Here is an 18,881-nt window from a genome sequence, read left to right as displayed (position 1 = left end):
CATGTATACATGAGCATATAGTTACATGTACTGTGTGTGTGTACATATACACCACAGACGTTGTCAGCACTGCAGCGAGCACTTGACAGTCAGCAGCATGTCAGTCAGATTGCCTTCCAGACCAAACCTGAGCAGAGGCAGCAAAAGCACTGATGAACATGGAACAGCTTGCATCCACTGTGCCTCTCGCTACAGTGTCCTACTGGCATGACTGAGCTCTTCTTCCTCCGCAGTGTTTAACCTCTAATACATTTAGACAGCAACTCAGCTCTTGTCCTGCTTTTATACCACTGTTTATAATACACTCTTTCATGCTTTCCTCCTTCTCTGCTCCTACCAATTTAGAAGCCTCCAAAGTATAGCAAACACTATTTTTTGCTGTCACTAGCATCACAGCTGGATAATAAACTCCCCTATCAATATTCTCCAGCTTCCCTTAGCAGCCAGTCTTTCTATTCTTTCTTTTAAAGGGAACTGAAGGTGCACTGTTATGGAGGGCAAACATGCTTCTGTGAACTACATCAGAAAGGATAAAGTAAAAAAAAAGTCAACATTTGCCAACTATCACTCCCCAAAAGGTCAAAGGATTACCAATCACGAGTATATCACTGCCTATAACCATACACTACAGTAAAATAAAAAAATCATTCTACAAACTGCAATTTTTTTATGACTCCTACAAAAGGAACGCCCATAGTTCCTGGTCAGAAGGGTTGTTTGTTTGAAGGGGTGTGTGTGTACATTTTAAGAATAAGTATCAGTAGATCCTCTGTCTTTAAGGAAGTTAAATCTTCAAAATAAACAATTTCTTCAGAATTCACTATTATGGGATAGAACAAACCACTTAATAAAGTTTACTTGGTCCAATAGGTATATTCATAATGAACTGACCCTTTCACACATTTAAAAGAAAACAAAAACAGTACCGTCAGGAATTTTGAACATCTTGAACAATGATCAGGACAGCTCAGGGTAAGCAATCAATGGCCACTAGGCGGATGGAGAAGAGAAAACAGACAAGCTTCCACTACCATCCCTCTTATCACCCTAGTAGGAGAAGGAACACCAAGTCTCCTCCCCATTTTCTCCCTCCAAACTCTTCCTGCTACCCATCCATGGAAGCAACAAAATCTAGCTTTGCCAATGTCATGAATTTAGGTGTGGACTGCCAACCAGCCATAGTGATGGTGACTGATGCTAACTTCTTTGAGGACAGTGAACCAATACTGACCAAAGAAAATACGGGGCTTTCCAAAACTAATCAAGTGTCACAGTGAGTCTTAGACACTGCTTTCAAGTAATACAGTACATTTTATGTACTGAAAAAAGTCCTCTTACTCTGTGTTTTCTCAGATTTAAGGCTTTGACTATGAACAGTGTTTCCAGACTTCCTTGCTCAATACTTTCTAAGTTTAGAGACCACACATAATGCTAAGAACTGGTTGTAAAGATCCCGCAGGTAAAAGAAAGGACACTAACCATCAGTAGTACAAGACCCTTCTGGGGCAGGTTTTTGTGAATATGGGATTGGTGGACTGCTTGAATCTGACATGTCTTCATCCTCCTCTTCATCTTCCATTTCATTACCAGTTTGGTTGGCAGAAAAGTCCAGGTTTCCATTTTGTGAGTAGCGATGTACTAACTCTTTATCCAACTCTTCCACCTTTGGCTTCACATCTGAGCAAGAATAAAATATAAAATAAACTTTTCATCAGTATGTGCATCTATTTCCTTTTAAAATAACCAGTATACCATTCTCTCTCCTCAATAAGGCCTCAAACTCAGATTTTGTGTCACACAATCAACTGCAGCACAGCTTTTTGTTTTTTAATAAAACATATCCCACCCTTTTCTTACACAGAAAAACAATTGAAATGTGCCATACTTTCATGGTTACCTTCCGGCAAGAAAGGAGGCTGGTCAGGATCCAAGTACAGCTGAGAGAAGATCGGCCGTGGGACAACACTACTACATCTCAGAGAAGCTTCTATGGAGTTATGAAGAGCTTCTTCAAAACGGGCAGATTTTAGTTGCCCTGCATATGAATTCCCCATGATCTAAAAACGCAAAGAAAACAGTCAATAAGCGGATGGGAAAGTGCATACACACACCATTTACAAATGATCAGTGAGGTCTTTTTACGTCCATCATGACAGGCATTAGCTGAGACAAAGTTAGCAATAATGTATGCCGTGAGAACAACACCTCTAACTAGTACTACATGTTCACATTTCTCTTAAGTCTGGTGGACTGAGAGACATCCTCTCATTTCCATAACAGCATTTAGCACATCTCAACCAACTGCTTTGTGTCTGCTGCATATACTTCCTCTCGGCAATCTCAAGAACCCCTCTCATGTAGAATTTAATGGGGGATAGATAAAACCATTATTATTGTCATTTTTAGGATTTTCAGAGCAGACTACAGAACTGAACATAGCACAGAATATTAAAAATGTCAAGTTTGGCTTTATCACTAGTTGTCTATGTCTACATGATTTAACTCATGGATATGCCATCATTTGCAGAGAACTCTTATACAGACATCCAATAACTTCAATTTTTGCTTTTGCTAATATTAACTGAAATTACATGGAAGGTCAGTTCTCTGTCTTTTCAGGGTCTTCAGCAAATGCTGTGACATGGTTTTATTTTAAATTGCTCTTTACACTAGTATAGTGATAATGGCCATTAAAATATCTATTTTGACAGTTAACATTCATGTTTATATCAATGATGAATTTATGAACTTCATGAAATACTCAAGCACAAACAGACCTTTAGATCACCACTTCTCCTTGGGTGACATTATACACCCCACAGCCTGTTATATTTGTGCTTTCAGCATTAGGATACAGACTCTCAAATGTAAACATTTAGTAACAGGATGGCCATGGAAGATTTTACAATGAGCTGAGAGAGACTCAATGAAACATGAAATTTTCCACTTTGCTGGGTCATTACACCATATGACATTTACTCCAAAGAAACAATGATCTAACATTTTCCAATATTCACAATACAAGACTGCATTTTCAGATTATTTTATTTCAACAGAGGTAACTTTTCCCCTGATAAATCAATAGAGAGAAAAGTACAAAACCTTATAATGTTATCTTTGTACTTTCCTTCACTAGATGTCACCTAGTCCTATGACCAGGAAGAGACCTTGGCCAAGAAGATAAGTTGGCATTTAGAAAACCTACGATTCTATTCGTGGGTGATTGCTGGGTTGCTCAAGGTCTTCAGTGCCACCTGTAAAAGGGCAACAATGATGACAGCTGCTTACAACAGTGTTTGAGAGCTCCTGGTATAGACAAATACCCAAGAGTTAACTATTGCTACCCTGCTGGAATACTTAAGAATGAAGCTTATCTAATTGCTCACCTCAAAGGTTGGAGAGAGGCTCAGTTCCCTGTTCAGCCAAAGACTTTGTACAGCTTTGGGCAAAAACTCCACAGCTCTGACTTAGCCCTGTTTCTAACAACTCTGGGGGCAACAGCATTTCCCCACCCAAACTGGAGACAATAGGAATACATACACAATTTCTTAATGTAATGCATTCAGGTATTTCAGCAGCAAAATATTTGAGACAAGCAAATTATTTTTTTTGCTCTAAGTTTTCATTACATTTGAATAAGACAGGGGACGTGTATAAACACACAACTATGAAGCAAATTAGGGAAAATGTTATGCTGAAGCAGGATTAGGGTTGCAGTACAAGTCTTGTTAGGTGTCTTTGAACAAATAGGTGGAAAACAACTACGTGACTAAAATCCTGTTTTTACTGAAGCCAGCGATGATATTTCAGAGATTTCAGTGAAATCATGACAAACATATAATTAATTTGGATTTCAGGAGTGCATCCAAAATAAAAGTCTTCAGTTAAAATGTCAGAGCATCATCTACCTCAAGTCTCTTCATATGCCACATTTTCTATAATCTATGTGATATATACAGTTATGCCAATTATTTTAATTTTGGTGAGAAAGTATTAATTAAATATGGTTTGCAAAAAGGCTGAAGTGTTGGCTAGCCAGGACTGTTTTATTTGCCTTCATGGAGTCTACCCAGAGAGGCCTGCATGTGGAGGGCGAATGTCATGGGTTGATCAGAGACTGTGTGTTAGGATGTTTCTTCCTCTCCGAGAGGAAACAAAACGAGGGTACAAGGACATTGAAAATGCCAAGTGAAGGAAGGCTTAGGAATGGGCCTCTCTGCGGCATGGAAATGGGGTGGGAAGAAGGCTTGTCTCGGATGCAGGGAGCAGGCAGAGGTACCGTGAGGGCAAGTGGCACGGGAGGAGTGGCAGCAGCACAGCAGTCGCTCAGTTGTGGCAGGGGAAGCTACGGCCCACAGAGAGCAGCGCCAGAAAGCCAGAGCTGGGCAGCTGATGTCCTAACACCGCCTGAGGCCATTAGGACAGCTGGGCCTCATGTGGAGTTCAAGGGAGCTGGGGGGAGAGGAGGGGCTTGAGGAGAGGGGCTGAAGAGACCCTCCCTTTGACAGAAAGCAGCTCTCAGCGTCCAGCCTTCCGATCCAGCCTGCCCCAAAGCCACAGGCACCAGTTCAAAACATTAGTGCCTTCATGTTTCTGCTTTTGAATCTACCCTAAATGCCTGGTGTAATTAGGAAGCATGGCAGCGAGCGCACCGCTGCAGTGGCAGCAGCCGCTCCAGAAATGTGTCTGTGTGGAGGGGCTCTGAGGATGCAGCAAAGAGTTGGGGGGAAAAATAAAGTGGTGGGGGTTGAAGGGAAAAATAAAGGAGGAAAAAAAACCAGTTCTGTTGTGCAAACAGGTACCTGTTGTCCCTGCATTAAAATGTGGCCAAAACTAATGATTTAATACAACTGCCCATTATTTAAAAAAAAAAAAGAAAAAAAGAAAAAAAAAGTTATCCAAGTAATTTGTCTACCCTGTGTTCCCACATTGGTTAAAAAAAAAAAATAACAGTGTTGGACATGATTAAGGAAATCCTCCCTAATCTCAGATGCCTATTTTCTTCTGTCAACACGAGTACACCAGTGCCCACCCTGACACCCACCATCCTGCGTCCAGCCGTACTACACCGAACCATGAACCTACTCCAAAGCCCACTCAGACTCACACAGAGGTCCCTAACAGGCAAGAGGTTTCATCTGGGGGCAAATAATTCTTCTCATATCTACATGCACACTAACTGCATCTAGTTTAGCCCAGAGATGGTGAGATTCCCAGCCTCCAACCCTCTTCCCCATGCCACCTACAGAATTTAGAAGTCTTTTGTTTTTCAACTTCTGCAAATGAAGTCTGTGGTCTACTCTGACCTTAGCAGCATTATGAGCTCTGTTTTGGACTGGACTGTGCAGGATGTTATTATGTGTGTTATGTAGAGTATATACGCGTAGTAAGATTTGCTGCTGCACTTTTCTCATTCTCTCCCCAGAAAAGGAAGAAGGTTCACTCATCTCCTCTATCTCACCAATCCTGCAACTCCAGTCAGGCAATTTTTATTAATGTCCTTAAAACTTACTATAGAGAAACTAAAAGATACAATTAAAATGGAACAATTTCAAACTGAAATCTGAGGCAAAACATGAGATAGAGGAGAATTTCCTAAGGTTTCCCGGCTCTATCACTCTGAGGGTACTTCTCTGCAAAGATCCTGACACTAAGCCATCATGACTCCCTACCCAACACATCCCGAGTGTCTCCACTGCTGCTGTGCTTCTTCAAAGCAGATTTACTAAGCCTACTTCACGCCTTCTTTGCAGTGGCCCAGCACTGAACTGGAGGATTAACAGAGATTTGCTGGAGTTAGAGAGCTGCCTTACAGCAGAGCTGCAAGGCGGCCCTCATATCTGAACTGGGGTCCTTACAAAGAGACATGAACGAGGCAGTCCTGAAATTCCACTAACCTGAAGGCAAGCGAAGAAGTATTAATGCTGTAGGCTTTAATCAGAAATTAAATATGGACGTCATTTACAGAAAGCAAAACTAGGCCTGCCGGGCGCTTCCATCAAGGCAGACAGAAATGGAAGTAAGGTAACAAAAAATTTCAAAGATGATGGATTTTAGCTCTGCATCGCTTAACTGTGCTGCGAAGTACACAGGGAAATTTGAATGACTCTTTCAACCACAGATGCTGAATTTATAAGAAAGTCTCGTCAGTTCAAGCAAATAATCTGGTCCTATGCAGTCATCCAGGTTTCAAGAGATCTGTGCAGAAACAGGACACTGGATGTTCAAGAAGCAGAGCCCAGCTTCCTTACAGCTCCAGCAGACTGGCAGCATTTGAGTACTGTAAACACTACAAACTCATTCTAGTTAGAAAAATAGGTGACTGTGGCCCTGTACATACTACCCTCCAAAAAAAAAAAAAAAAAAGTAACCTCCTGAAAGTGGACTGTTACCCAGTAATTCTTCCGAGTAGATCTACATACTGAGTTGAAGGCTTTGCTAGTAAAATATAATCAGATCATTCAGTACACCAGATACCACATATTTGGCCTCCAGGTGGGTCATGACCCAGAAACTTTAAAGGAGAGGAACTGAACTGGAGGATGAGGGAGGGGGTGAGTGTTGTTGTTATGGCTTAAAGCAATTTCACAATTACCTGATAGCGAATGATGAATCTGATGCAAACACCCTCCATTAAGTCGGCTCTATCAAGTCCTTACTTTGTGTTTAACCTAATGATGTAATTGTATTCTCCAAAACACATAATCTGACTTCTGATCTGGCCTAACCCCACAGAAAAGTTTCTCTTCAAAGGGAAAGAAAGCAAGTTCCTTGACAAAGGCACTGCCAGGCCCAGGACAACTTCTGTATCTCAAAGGGTCATCTTAGGCAAAGAGAGACCAGGCATCTATTTATACTGTAAAATTGTTTGGGAACTGGTTGTTTCAGGTACATCTAGCATTTTCTACTATTTGCATCATCCTTATTGATGTTCTGAGAGTCATCTTTTTTTTTTTTTTACATTAGGGATCATTAGGATCTATCATGAACATACATGCAGCAGAAAGGATGACAGTAACAACAACAGTAACAAGTATATATGCTAATTAAAAGTGTAGGCTACAATGACAGAAATATACCCAGCATTAACTGCAGCACTGAGTGGGGAAAGACTTACGTGAGGGTCAATGCAAGAGTCCAAGACAAAGTGTTCTCATTAACAGACCCCTTATCCCACAGACTTTCTAAGATCCTTCCCCCTCCCTCCACAGTCCTGTCATGATCCTGAGATTCTCACCCTGCTTTTGTCTGTCTTAGGGATATTCAAGCTCAACTGTAAAAGAGTTTACAGTTTTAGGTGGTGAGCGACAGACCATTCATTCACAAAGCCTTACAGGAAAAATTACTGATTAGTTTGTACTGACTGTTTACAGTGGTGTTTCCTTTTCCTTTTTATTTCTTTTTTCATTATATGAAAATATTTTCGTATTTTCATTTCATATATTTCAGTCATTATCAATAATGTCTTATATCACTTAAAATATAATCTTTCAGCCTGACACTGTCACAATATCTGAGTGAGGAATGAGAAAGACCAAGAACACTTATTTTTTTTCCTGACAAGGTTCCTCCTCTCATTACTTAATTTGTAGTATCTGCACTTGGAGTATTGCATCAGATTACCTGGGATTTGGACAATTCCTTGGCCAGAGGCAGATAAATGGCTACCCCGCAACATGAAACAGAAAGCAGATCACAAGTGGTGCTAATAAAGAGGCTGCTACACCCTGACTGCTCCATCCCTTCTGATGCCAGACTATCCCTATAGTCTTCAGGCACTGTTCATGAAATAATAAACATACTAAAAGTGAAATTCACACCTGAATTCAGAAGGGTATTAGTAAGTTGAACTAATAAGCATAATGATACCAACTTCAACCCTCGAATACTGCAAAAATAAAGTCAGAATTGCATTTTTAAAAATTCATTGATGGAGCACTGAGGCCAAAAAAAAAGGAAAAACAACCAAAAAATAGAAATTGAAACTCAACCTCATCTCTTCTATTTGGAACTCAGAATGTCTCCTTAGTTCCTTTTAACAGTATAATTTCCCAAGCAGTAGGAGTTTGCTTGTAAACTCAAGAGGAGTTTACAACTGCAATCAAACTTAAGAGTATATTGTGAGGTGCTATGTAACAGAAGTCTCCCAAAGTGAAGCTCAAGTTTTACGAAACCGTAGTTCAGTAGTGTTAAGTTACGAGTTCAGCACTCGTGTTCACAGCCTAACATCCTGCGTTCTCCTTCATCTTTCACATGCTCTGATAAAACCCTCTCAGAATCTGTAGATGCAATCTTTTGCAAGTCTGAAGTTTTCAAGTCTATTTCAAAGTTCAGTTTATGTGGTCAGAATAAAACTATGTAGAACTGTCAAGAGCAAGTCCTTCTTATCCCCAAATGGAGCTGAAAATCATTTGCCAGATTCCCACAGGTGAAGCTTTATGAGTTGAATAACACAGAGCTTGCGCTGGCTTTACTTTTCTTCAGGCCATGGCTCCCACCCAGAAAACAGATGCCACATCCCAGGTAGTCTGAACTCACGTGTCACAAGAGAAATATTGGTCGAGTCGGTGCTCTGGGGATGCTGAACACAGTCCTCTTGTGAAGACTGAGATGATTTAAGGGTTAAGCATGTGCCAAGCTTCGTGTGATACCATTTCCTTAGTAAACAGATGCAACAAACAGATGGAAGAAAACATTTGATCTCGCTATTTAGTGTATGCGAGCTCACCTACAATGACTGCACAATACACAAAAATCATGGAGGGCTAGTCTCTGTGAATAAACAACACTATGTTAGAAGCATTTAAGGAAATATATACCTGAATACAGGAAAACTACTGAAAGTATTATAAATAGATTGGAATATTAATGGAGCAAAACTTGAAACTGATACCATTTGGCAGGCTGCTCCGAATCAAGGAACCCCTTAGGACAGCTGCTGTAAATGCACAGACAGGCTTCACGTGCTAAGAATGTCTTCTGCAAGCAAACGCTCGGCTACAAATAAGAACTGTATGTCCTGTCACCACTTGCATGCGCCCATGGACATTTACTGTCTCCTTCACACTCTCATCCACACAGCTGTTCACAACTCCCTCAACAAAACCAAACAAACTAACAAAAGCTTTCACAAATACATTTCCCCAGTTATTCCTCCTCTGCCTTCCTACTGTGGAAAAAGGAATCTAATTAGAAACCATAAATAAACTGCAGTTTGTGCTTACAGTTTTTAAAAATGATTCTTTTTAGTCTTTCCCCATTGGTGTTTCATGGAAAGTTTTGCAATACAGGACAAGCGCAGGAAGATGACAACAAATTTGACCGTAAGGGCTATGAAAGAGTGGAAGAGTTAATAAAATGTAAGTTACCCGTGGTAAAAAAGTAAAGTATAGTAGCATATAACCGTGAATGAGAAGATGATATAGTAGAGCATGAACCTTATGTGAACAGGTCTAAGTCCTTCATGATACAGAAGCTTTCAAAAGTTAATTATGTTGATTTAACCCATTCTGACTGCAAGGCTTTTTAGAGTCGTTTAAATGACGTTATGAAATTAGCAAAGAAATTACTGTGAAGGTTTTCTTGGGTTTTTTAAATTCATTTGTGGAAGCTGGAACAAATCCTTTTATGCTACTTCCACCATGTACACAGGGAATGGAACAATTCTATGTAATTCTACCTTCAACAGATGAAGTACATTTTCTCATTTCTTTCAACAGAAAAGCTTCCAAAAAAAATTAAAATGTTATCGCCCTAAAAATCTAGCTTTTCATTTTGAATTTTCGGTAATGTTAAAAGACTTCCTCACTTTAAGAGGAGCATGTGCTCACACTTGTATGCTCACACACTGATTGCAGAGGCAGCACAAGTAAACCACCAAGGAGTACTTTTGAAAACCTCATCCTGCCTCCTTAAAGCACATGCACTCATACATAGCTTTCACCCTTTATGGTCTCTCCCCCCATAAATCAACAGGACTATTAACCACATTATTAATGTCACTGCAATATAACTAAATCAGTAATGATGCTTAGTTTCAACTCTAGGATCAATGCATGCTTTTGCTGTGTAATTTTGATTTTGCAATTAGTTGCAGATATGAATTTTGATTTACTCTCCCAACAACTTAATGTCTTAGCATGATTAGGAAAGTTACAGGTTTTAATCCTTTTGGCTATCACTGCTAACACCATTGCAGATAAAATAATGTAGTACCTAAGTAATTAATGTAATAACTATTGAAATTACTGTAACTGAATGTAGCAAAACTGAAATGTTTTTCTGATCCCAAATGTGCACCTGTTTCCAAACCTAAAAGAATTACACTGAAATTTTGTTGTTGTTTTATATATTAGTTTTCATACGTACGGATATACAGGCATTCACTGACAAAACATATTCTATCAGTAATACACAGATCTTACTGTAAGCTGCTAGCTAACAAACATATTTAGTGACTGCTAATTAAAAAATTAATTAGAAACACTACAGACAGATATGGTATGTGTTTATGCAGTTTACATTAATCTGTAATGTAAAAGGCTCAGTCACATCAGTTAACTAATTTAAAGCTGTGGTTTTAAGGTAGATATACGTTTACTTCAGTGGAACATAAATAATACCACATTAAAAAAAAAAAGGATTTTTAAAAATTTCTGTGACTTAGAAACTCTATGAACAGTCTTGTATCTTTCCAAGTATGAAAGAAATACAAATCCATATCTGTCAACAATTTTAATGTTGATAACTATCCCTAAAATTGTTTACTTTTGTGAATTATGTATTTTTTCCCTGAGGGGTTGCTTCTATCCTGAGAAAGTGAAAGTTACCAGTGTTTCAAGGGAGACGCATAGTGACAAAATGGAGAACTCATCTCAATTTGCATTGCTAGTAAAAATTAAAGTGCTGATGGTCTATTAAGCTTCTGTGGCCTGATTGTGTAGAAGCTGAGCACTTCACCTACAACCCCAAACATCACTTGAATGCCTTATCAGTAAAGTTTGTGATCAACTCAACACCACTGGACTAACAAAAATCACCATTCTTTTTTTTTCTTGCACACACTGTTGTTTTATTGTTTTCAGTATGACTTTGCACTATAACTTAGCAAATTATGTATGTAAATTACTTCGCACTATAACTTAGCAAACCATGTATGTAAAGTACTGTAAATCCTTGGGTGCCTATGCTGCAAAAAAACTAAGTCTTAAACATGATGGGTCATGCTATTTACTTGTTGTATGCATAAGCTGGCATTTACCTGAGAACTGATGCACACACACACTGATTGACATTTTAAAGACTGCTGAGGTGATGCTGTTTGATAGAAAATCATAGAATCACAGAATGGTTTGGGTTGGAAGGGACCTCAGGATCACCTCGTTCCAACCCCCTTGCCATGGGCAGGGACACCTCCCACCAGCCCAGGCTGCCCAAAGCCCCATCCAGCCTGGCCTTGAACACCTCCAGGGATGGGGCATCCACAGCTTCTCTGGGCAGCCTGCGCCAGTGCCTCACCACCCTCTGAGTGAAGAGTTTCCTCCTAAACTCTAATCTAAATCTCCCCTCTTTTAGTTTAAAACCATTCCCCCCTGTCCTGCCATTGTCTGCCTGAGCAAAAAGTTGCTCTCCATCTTTTTTATAAAGAAAAAAAAAGGCATAAAAATTCACTACAAACATACAGAAAATAGAAGCTAAAACATAATCTATTCTGACACATCCCAACTCTCAACATCAGATTACACAGTACAAGCATTAAAATCTTTACTAAAAATCAACCTAGTCAGCTACAACTGCAGTAAAAGCATTTTCTCCCAACATTTTTTTTCCGTTTTCACTCACGTGCTAACTACTAAATAAGGGAGACATAGAAATTTTTACTTCCAAGCAACAGAAAATAATTACTATACATCTTGCAGAGATATTACTTATTCCAATAATTCTTAATTCCAACATCATGTACTAACTGGCGCTATTAAAAACATCTTTCTAAGGCATAATGGTAATACAGATTACATTGGTTCTTTAAACTTTCCAAACAGAGATGACCCAATTCTTCAGGAATATCTACTGAGTACTTTGTTTTTCCAACCTTCATGTTATCTGATGCCCGTTCTGGTTTGTGACAGCTGTAAAAGACTAAAAATGAAGCTCCGTAGTAGAACTTTGTAAACTGTCCTTTCTTTTGCTGTAAGCAACCCTTTTTTACCCCCAGAGCTGGAATCGTCATGTGGCAATTCCTCAAATATGCAAACCTGAGAGGCATTTCAGGGCCAGTCTCCTGCTGGGGTTACCACCTCGAAAACCAGACGAGCTCTGCAGCCAGGGCATGTCTGTGAGACGGTACAAATGAGGACACCCTGCAGCCAAGAACCTCACACGCTGCCTTTCCCACTTCTTCATCTGCAAAATGCGTACTCCTGCCGAAAGCAGTGCCAAAAGCACCGTAAAGTTTTGCTCCTCTCCCTCTCTCATAATGTTATTAAATTAATCCATAACACAGATTTCTAGACTAAAAAGTAAAATTAAATCAAGGAGTAATAAAGTATGTCTTGAGAAATCAAACTGCCTTCACTAAAACATTTGGATTAAAGGCGGCTAGGTGGGTTGCTCGTTTCTCACCTCTCTCAAAAAATGACTCTCTTCCTCCCTAAAGCCCTGACTGAAAACAAGGTAAGTCTAAAAAGAGTTCTTGTTTTTATGAGGTTTGGAAATGATCATCCCTAAAAATGAACCAACAAAGGTGGAAACAAGTCCCTCTTCTTTTGCAGGAAGGCTGGGTCAGAATATCTGTTGAGTCTACTCGGAGCACGTTCCTGTGCAACTCTTCCAAAAACATTGTTTTCAAATAGGTCAAAATGATTATTTCTGCTCATCTGATATCTCTGAATACATTTTAAAATGGAACAAGCAAATAGTTTCTGAAACTCCCATGCAGTCTGCAGATGCAGCGGCATAGCTGACAGCATTCTTCTGCAGCCACTTTTAGTCAGTGATGCAGAGACAAATAATAAAGCTGCTTTCATGGCCACTTCTATGCAAAAGCAAAGCACTAAACAAACAGGAAAACCTTGCATAGGTCAAAACCATAGCAATCAGCTTAAACCCACAATCTTGAGTTAAATATTGCATGGACTTTTTTTTTGTGGTTGAGTCTTGTTTATATTGCTCATAGAGTTTCAATTAAAAAAAAATCACAATTAATTTCTCACAGAATTTTAGTGGAAATGAACTTCAAAGTGTGGAGTGCTTTGTAGAGTTCTTCCTTTTCCTCTTCTGCAACATGTGTTTATCATGTGTCAAAGCTGACTACTTTCCCCCTCCCCAGAATACCACAAATTCTTCTGTAAAAAAACAAAGCTCTGCCAAGAATCTCTGAAATTACCAGAGGCAGCCCCTGTTTGAGATCAAAGATGCACATCACTGCTAGGCCTTCTGCAACATCCAAGCTTTCAGTTAAGATGAAATTTTCCACAAACAGGCAATCAACAGAACAAAACATTAACGTCACATCTAGAGGATATATATAAAAGGAAAAACTTTGACATTCAAGCTACTCTTAACTAGATGCTTTGGAATCCCAATAGGTATTTGTGGGAAAAATACCCGTTTCTGGGTATTCACATAATGCCATTTAGATCTGACAAAGAAAAACCTCGGCCTTTACCTAAAAGATGTAAAAAGTCAAAATTACATATTATTAGCACTTAATAGAAAATTTCAAAATTTTAATGCTTGTATTTGTTCTGAGATGCAATTCATTACTTGCTCTGACATATTGTGTATGGGGACTTTATGTCTTGGAAGAAGAAAAAAGATAATGAAGTACATTATTTATTTGAGACATCGGATGTGCTTCTCTACTTGTTTTTCTCCCAAAAGGAGAAGTCTTAAGGATGTTTACAAACTGGGCTTAATTTATCTGCAACATAAACATGCTAGCAGAGGCAATTTTGATTCCGAAAGCTGCTATTAAGGTTTAGTGAGTCAGTAATACAAAAAATTCACTGGTTCTATGCACTCTTGAAAGCACTCATATAAAACTTCCAGTGAATACTGACATTCAGTATGAAGAAAATAGCTCTCCTAGTATTTATGTTCTGCTGTGGCAGCAGTCACAGAAAAACATTATGTGCAATATTCTCATTCTGGGCTAGAATCCGCTTGGGAAAAAAATGACACTGATAAAGATTTCAGAGATACATAACAATTTTCTCTAGTAGATGAGAAAAAAATCTTAATAAAACACATAATTCCATTTTACATATTTTGAGTAAATAAATTACTCCAACAAAATAAACAAAATTAAAATAATTATTATAAACAATCTGTTATTAACAAATTATATGATTTTATATAAAAAAATAAACAACATTAAATATTCCAGCTTAAATACATATTTTTCTAAGTGGCTTAATCACATAGCTGATTTTATATACCCCTTAATTCCATATAGATATAGATTTAAAATAGGATATTCATATTTACAGGGATAAAGCTGTAAACAGACATCTTATTGAGTTCCTATGGCAAAAGCCAGCCCAATCTCATTGGTAAATAAATCACCTTAATTCTTTCTTCATTTGCTATTGCCTTATTGCAAAAGAATTAAGCTGAAGCCTAGAAAGTCAAAGTTAAGGCCTGACCTTCCATCTCTATCCCATCAGTCCGCTCCCTTGTGTACCCCTCAAACACACATGCTATCATTTCCTGATGAGTTTAGAAGGGGTTATCAGAAGAATTTCAAGACATGTGTCAGTTTGTGGCAACTTGAATGCTCTACAAATATCATCTGTGTTTAATAGGCGATTTGTATTTTAGTTGGTTTATCCATTCACAACTTTATTTGTTTAAAGGTGCCTTAACCTTGACATAAATCAATGCTAAGCATCTGTAGATAGTACTTTAAAAGAGTTTAAAAATTAAGCTCTTTGGAGAGCCCTAACTTGCAAGCAAGTTTCTTTCTAAAAAAAAGAAAAAACCTGTTTGTTAAGTTCTTTGCTCATTGTTTCCCCCCCCCTTTGAAAATTACGCAGTTTCTTCTTTTTCACTCTTCTTATGGCACTTTTTAAAAGTTTGCAATGAACCACCACGTTTGTAACTATGAAAACGCTGGCTCCCACCTATCTTTTTCTTCCTAATTTGACAATGACTGTTTGTGTAAGACAGTAGGGCCAAAGAGTCGGAGACCCTGGGTTGTGTCCTGCAGCCACCCCCCTTTCCAAAGGAAAACAAAAGCACTGAACCTTTTCTGCCACATGCACTGTCCTTCCCCCACCACCTTTCTTGTGAAGACAGCCATTATTACATTTCCCTTCTCGTTATTTACAAGGTCTTGGCTCTGACATTGATTTCTTATCTGTTTCTAGGACAAATGGTAAGTGTTAATAATCTGTCACTTTAAAGGAAGATAGTGCTGAACAAATTATAGGAATGAATTACTCAAAAACTAAACATTTTTGTGAGCGTTACAACACGAGCAGCAAATATTGCTCAAGACCAGCCAAAAATATATTTTCAACCAATTAATACGTGTTATCAGATTAAAAAGTTATAATTTAAACAAGGCTGAATCCTGATGATCTAAAGCAAATCTCTGGGGAGATACAGGGTGACGGCTGGCGCAGCTCCCTAAGGAGCAAAGCCTTTTAATTTCTAAGTGATGGGGTTTACTTTTTACTTTTTGATCAAATTTTAGGATCAAAAGGTGAAAGTTCAGAAATCTTTTCAGTTACAGAACCTTTAAAATGATAAACATTTGGGATACCGAAGTACGCTTCTACTCTAACTGTCCTTTCAGACCTGCATTGACTGCGCTATAATAGCTGCCAACATTTGGTAAGGATTAGCCTTTCATTTAGACAAAAGAAAGCATTCCTTAGCTAAATCAGCACTTTTTGCCATCAGACTCATAAAACCTTTTCACAACACAGATTTTCAAGAGAATCCTTTAAGGTTTTAGGATGCTGCTCCTTTTACTAAGTAACAAAATACACCCCAGGGTGTCTCATTGACCGCACTCAGCTGTCCTTTGACCTCCGCAATTGTTTAGGCCTAACTTCAGGGCCACAGGATCTGCCTCCCCCCCACCAACGGGGTGAAGGCTGCTTCCTCCTGGCACCTGGGGAAGCAAAATGCTGGAGGTTCCCCCCTCTTACAGACTTCTACCACAGTCCAGATGTTGCCACGGAAAATCTTCCCGCAGCCAGGTTTTGGGACCCCGCAAGGGCCACTCGGGGCCTGGGCGGTGGCAATGACCCCCTCGCTCTGCTGGGCCTCCACGCTGCCCTTGCCCCAGGGATACAAGAGGTCATAAAGCATCTTCAGCCTTCTGGGTACACTGGCTATTTAAATGCAACGAGAAACTATGCAAGCCCAATATTGTGTACTAAGACAAGCCTCCCCTTTAAGAAGTCAGAAAACACGCTTGTGAGAATCTCAGTTGGAAGCACAAATCTATCCCGATCGTTACAAAGATCTGCATTCTTCTTCCCATTTGTTTTAAACCCTTTGAGAGGACAAACAAACAAACATCCACCCTCCAAGTGCATAAAACATACATTTAGCGAGTAGCTTAGGTATTTGCAGTGCCTCTAAGTAAAATACCAGAAGAAAATCATTACAGCTTCAAAAGAACTGCCATTAAATAACAAAGTTGAGCTCACTGTGGATATATAAGAAAAAATGGAAGCATATATCAGCCTTCTTTGAAGAACTTAAAGTATGTACACGATCAAAGCAAAATAAATAGTTATTTACAGTCCACACCATTCTTAAAATGTAGTCAATGCATTTGAAAGCGTAGATATTAAACAAACACACCACATATTCTCTGTTAGGAAAGGCAAATACTGTACCTTCTTGGATTCCTTTAGCCTATCTGAAATGTAGTCATGATTAAAGGATGCAGCTAAGAGTTTGTGAAGCCTTGCTGCGAAGCTGTTTATAACTCCTGACCACCTGAAAAATAAGAAAGGAGAAAAAAATTTAGAATGAGTTGTTCCAGCATATAGTTTATAACGAGCCAACAAAACCTGCTGATCTACACCTGGTCTGGGCAAAAACTGAACTAGGGTGGGGAAGGGAGGGCCATGGAGTGGGTGGGTTGTCAGATCATCCAGGTCCCTAATGCATTTATCTGAAGTTCCTATTTTAACTCCTGTGTGCAAACTGACTGTATAAAAATGTGTTTTTGTTTGTAAGAATACTTGTTTGAAGCTGCATTGCTTCTTTCCTGTATTATACCAGAGGAAAAGCACAAGCTTATTATGGTATCTGTACATTTCTGATGTTGGTTGCTGTACAAAATATTAGAAACTTACCACATCAATATAAGAAACTGTAACAGAAACAACAAAAATAAATGATAATGTAGAAACAATAATTCTACTCTTTGTTTAAAAAGAAACAAAGTAAATGGGAGAGCAGTTATCTACTCCAAACTAGAGATCGCTGTTCAAAATGAAATCACATTTTGCTGGCTGCTCTCCTTTTTGACATCCCATGAAGGAATTTCATTTCTAACAGAAATTGTAGTTCATAAAAGAGAAGGCACCTGAAATACCCAGAAGAATGACAACAGGGTTGTTGCAAGTAGCAGGCAGAGCAGTTCCTCCTAAAACAGTGAGGGCTGTATAGGACAGTAATTAACATCAGGAAAAGCTTTAAATTAAGTTATTATTGACTGAACTGTGACAAGTCGTTCTTAGGCATACAAGCTGGTTTGGTTTCTTAAGAGGACAATATTTAGCCAAAAGATTTAAAGGAATTTGCCCTACTGCTCACAAATGGGATTTTAGGCTTAAAGCTGGTGCCACAGCTTTGGACCAGTTGTCAAAACCAGAACAAATGCAACTCTTTTAGATATAAGTCTATAATTCAGGTTTTAAGATCAAAAGCAATATGGCTTTAGGCTTCTTCCCCCTCCTCCTATTTTTAAAAATCAACCTATTTAAGACAGCAACTCTAACCCTTACCTCTTACCAGGAAAAGGGTTTTGTTCAGGATTGTTGTATTCCGGGGTATGACATTTGAACAACTCTATTCCCAGGGACCACCGATGTTACCCCGCACTACGCATCCCCGCCACGCCAGCAGCAAATCTATCACAGATGGCCAACAAGGTTAACGTGCACGGCTCCTGACCAAACTGTAGGGCTCTGCAAAGACTTTAATGATCACAGAACGTCAGTAATCCAATTCCAGCAGCTCCTGGGTCTGAAATTGCTATTTTCGGACACGTGCTGAACATTTCACCTGCTAGTAATGACATTTTTGTATTTTCTTCTAATTACACTCAAAGCTAGGACCTTTGGCCCTAGGCCACGGACCTCTATTCAGGCTGCACACATTCTCTTAAACGCCCTGATCCTTTGTTGTCACCCTTAGTCTTTCATCTATTATTTACATCCATTGAGAAGAGATACTCTACCATTTGTGACGCTTTAAAGCTTCTAATCATCTTAATTTCTTCGCCTTTCAGCCAGTGCTTCCCCTTATGGACCAATGCCAATAGTGTGACAAAATAATTTTTCAAGCCGAGATCCTCCTGGACCCTTCCCAAACCTTGACACACACTGGGCTGTGCCTTTTGTTCGCGGCTGGCTGCTTTCGCAAACACAGACCGTTGCTCGTTTCGGGGGGCCGGCCTTGCCTGTTAGTGCTTTGGGGGCAGTTTTCTTGGTGCTTGGGGTGTGGGGTTTTTCCATCATTTTCTTCCCATTAAAATGTCTAACTCAATTGGCCCAGCTGCGTCGGAGATACTGTGCTGGATCTTCCCTGTTTTAAAACTCTAAGTGGTCTTTGAAATACAAACTAAGAATTTTAAGTTTCCCCTTTTTCCAAAAGCAAGCCTACAGATATGAACAACTTTGATTTCCTGC

The 18,881-nt window shown here is 39.2% G+C and overlaps 1 protein-coding gene across 14 annotated transcripts in view; it reads right to left on the bottom strand.

The window, feature by feature from the left end:
- Positions 1–18,881, bottom strand: part of GREB1L (GREB1 like retinoic acid receptor coactivator) — a 136,756-nt gene that overhangs the window by 61,502 nt on the left and 56,373 nt on the right. For 9 of the 14 annotated variants that reach the window (XM_040547820.1, XM_040547824.1, XM_040547822.1 and 6 more), the window contains 3 exons: positions 16,857–16,959; positions 1,886–2,057; positions 1,480–1,677 (listed from right to left, as the gene is read on the bottom strand). In XM_040547820.1, the coding sequence (XP_040403754.1) occupies positions 1,480–1,677; positions 1,886–2,054 (367 nt within the window). In that variant the 5' untranslated portion in view covers positions 2,055–2,057; positions 16,857–16,959. Of the gene's footprint in view, positions 1–1,479; positions 1,678–1,885; positions 2,058–3,386; positions 3,524–16,856; positions 16,960–18,881 lie in introns of those variants that run through there. The other 5 variants (XM_040547827.1, XM_040547816.1, XM_040547818.1 and 2 more) reach the window with 2 other exon arrangements.

This window comes from Cygnus olor, chromosome 2 (assembly GCF_009769625.2).
Source record: "Cygnus olor isolate bCygOlo1 chromosome 2, bCygOlo1.pri.v2, whole genome shotgun sequence".
In the NCBI taxonomy this organism is placed as follows: domain Eukaryota; kingdom Metazoa; phylum Chordata; class Aves; order Anseriformes; family Anatidae; genus Cygnus; species Cygnus olor.
Note: the sequence above shows the minus strand (reverse complement) of the source record. Positions and strands in the feature narration are given on the sequence as shown.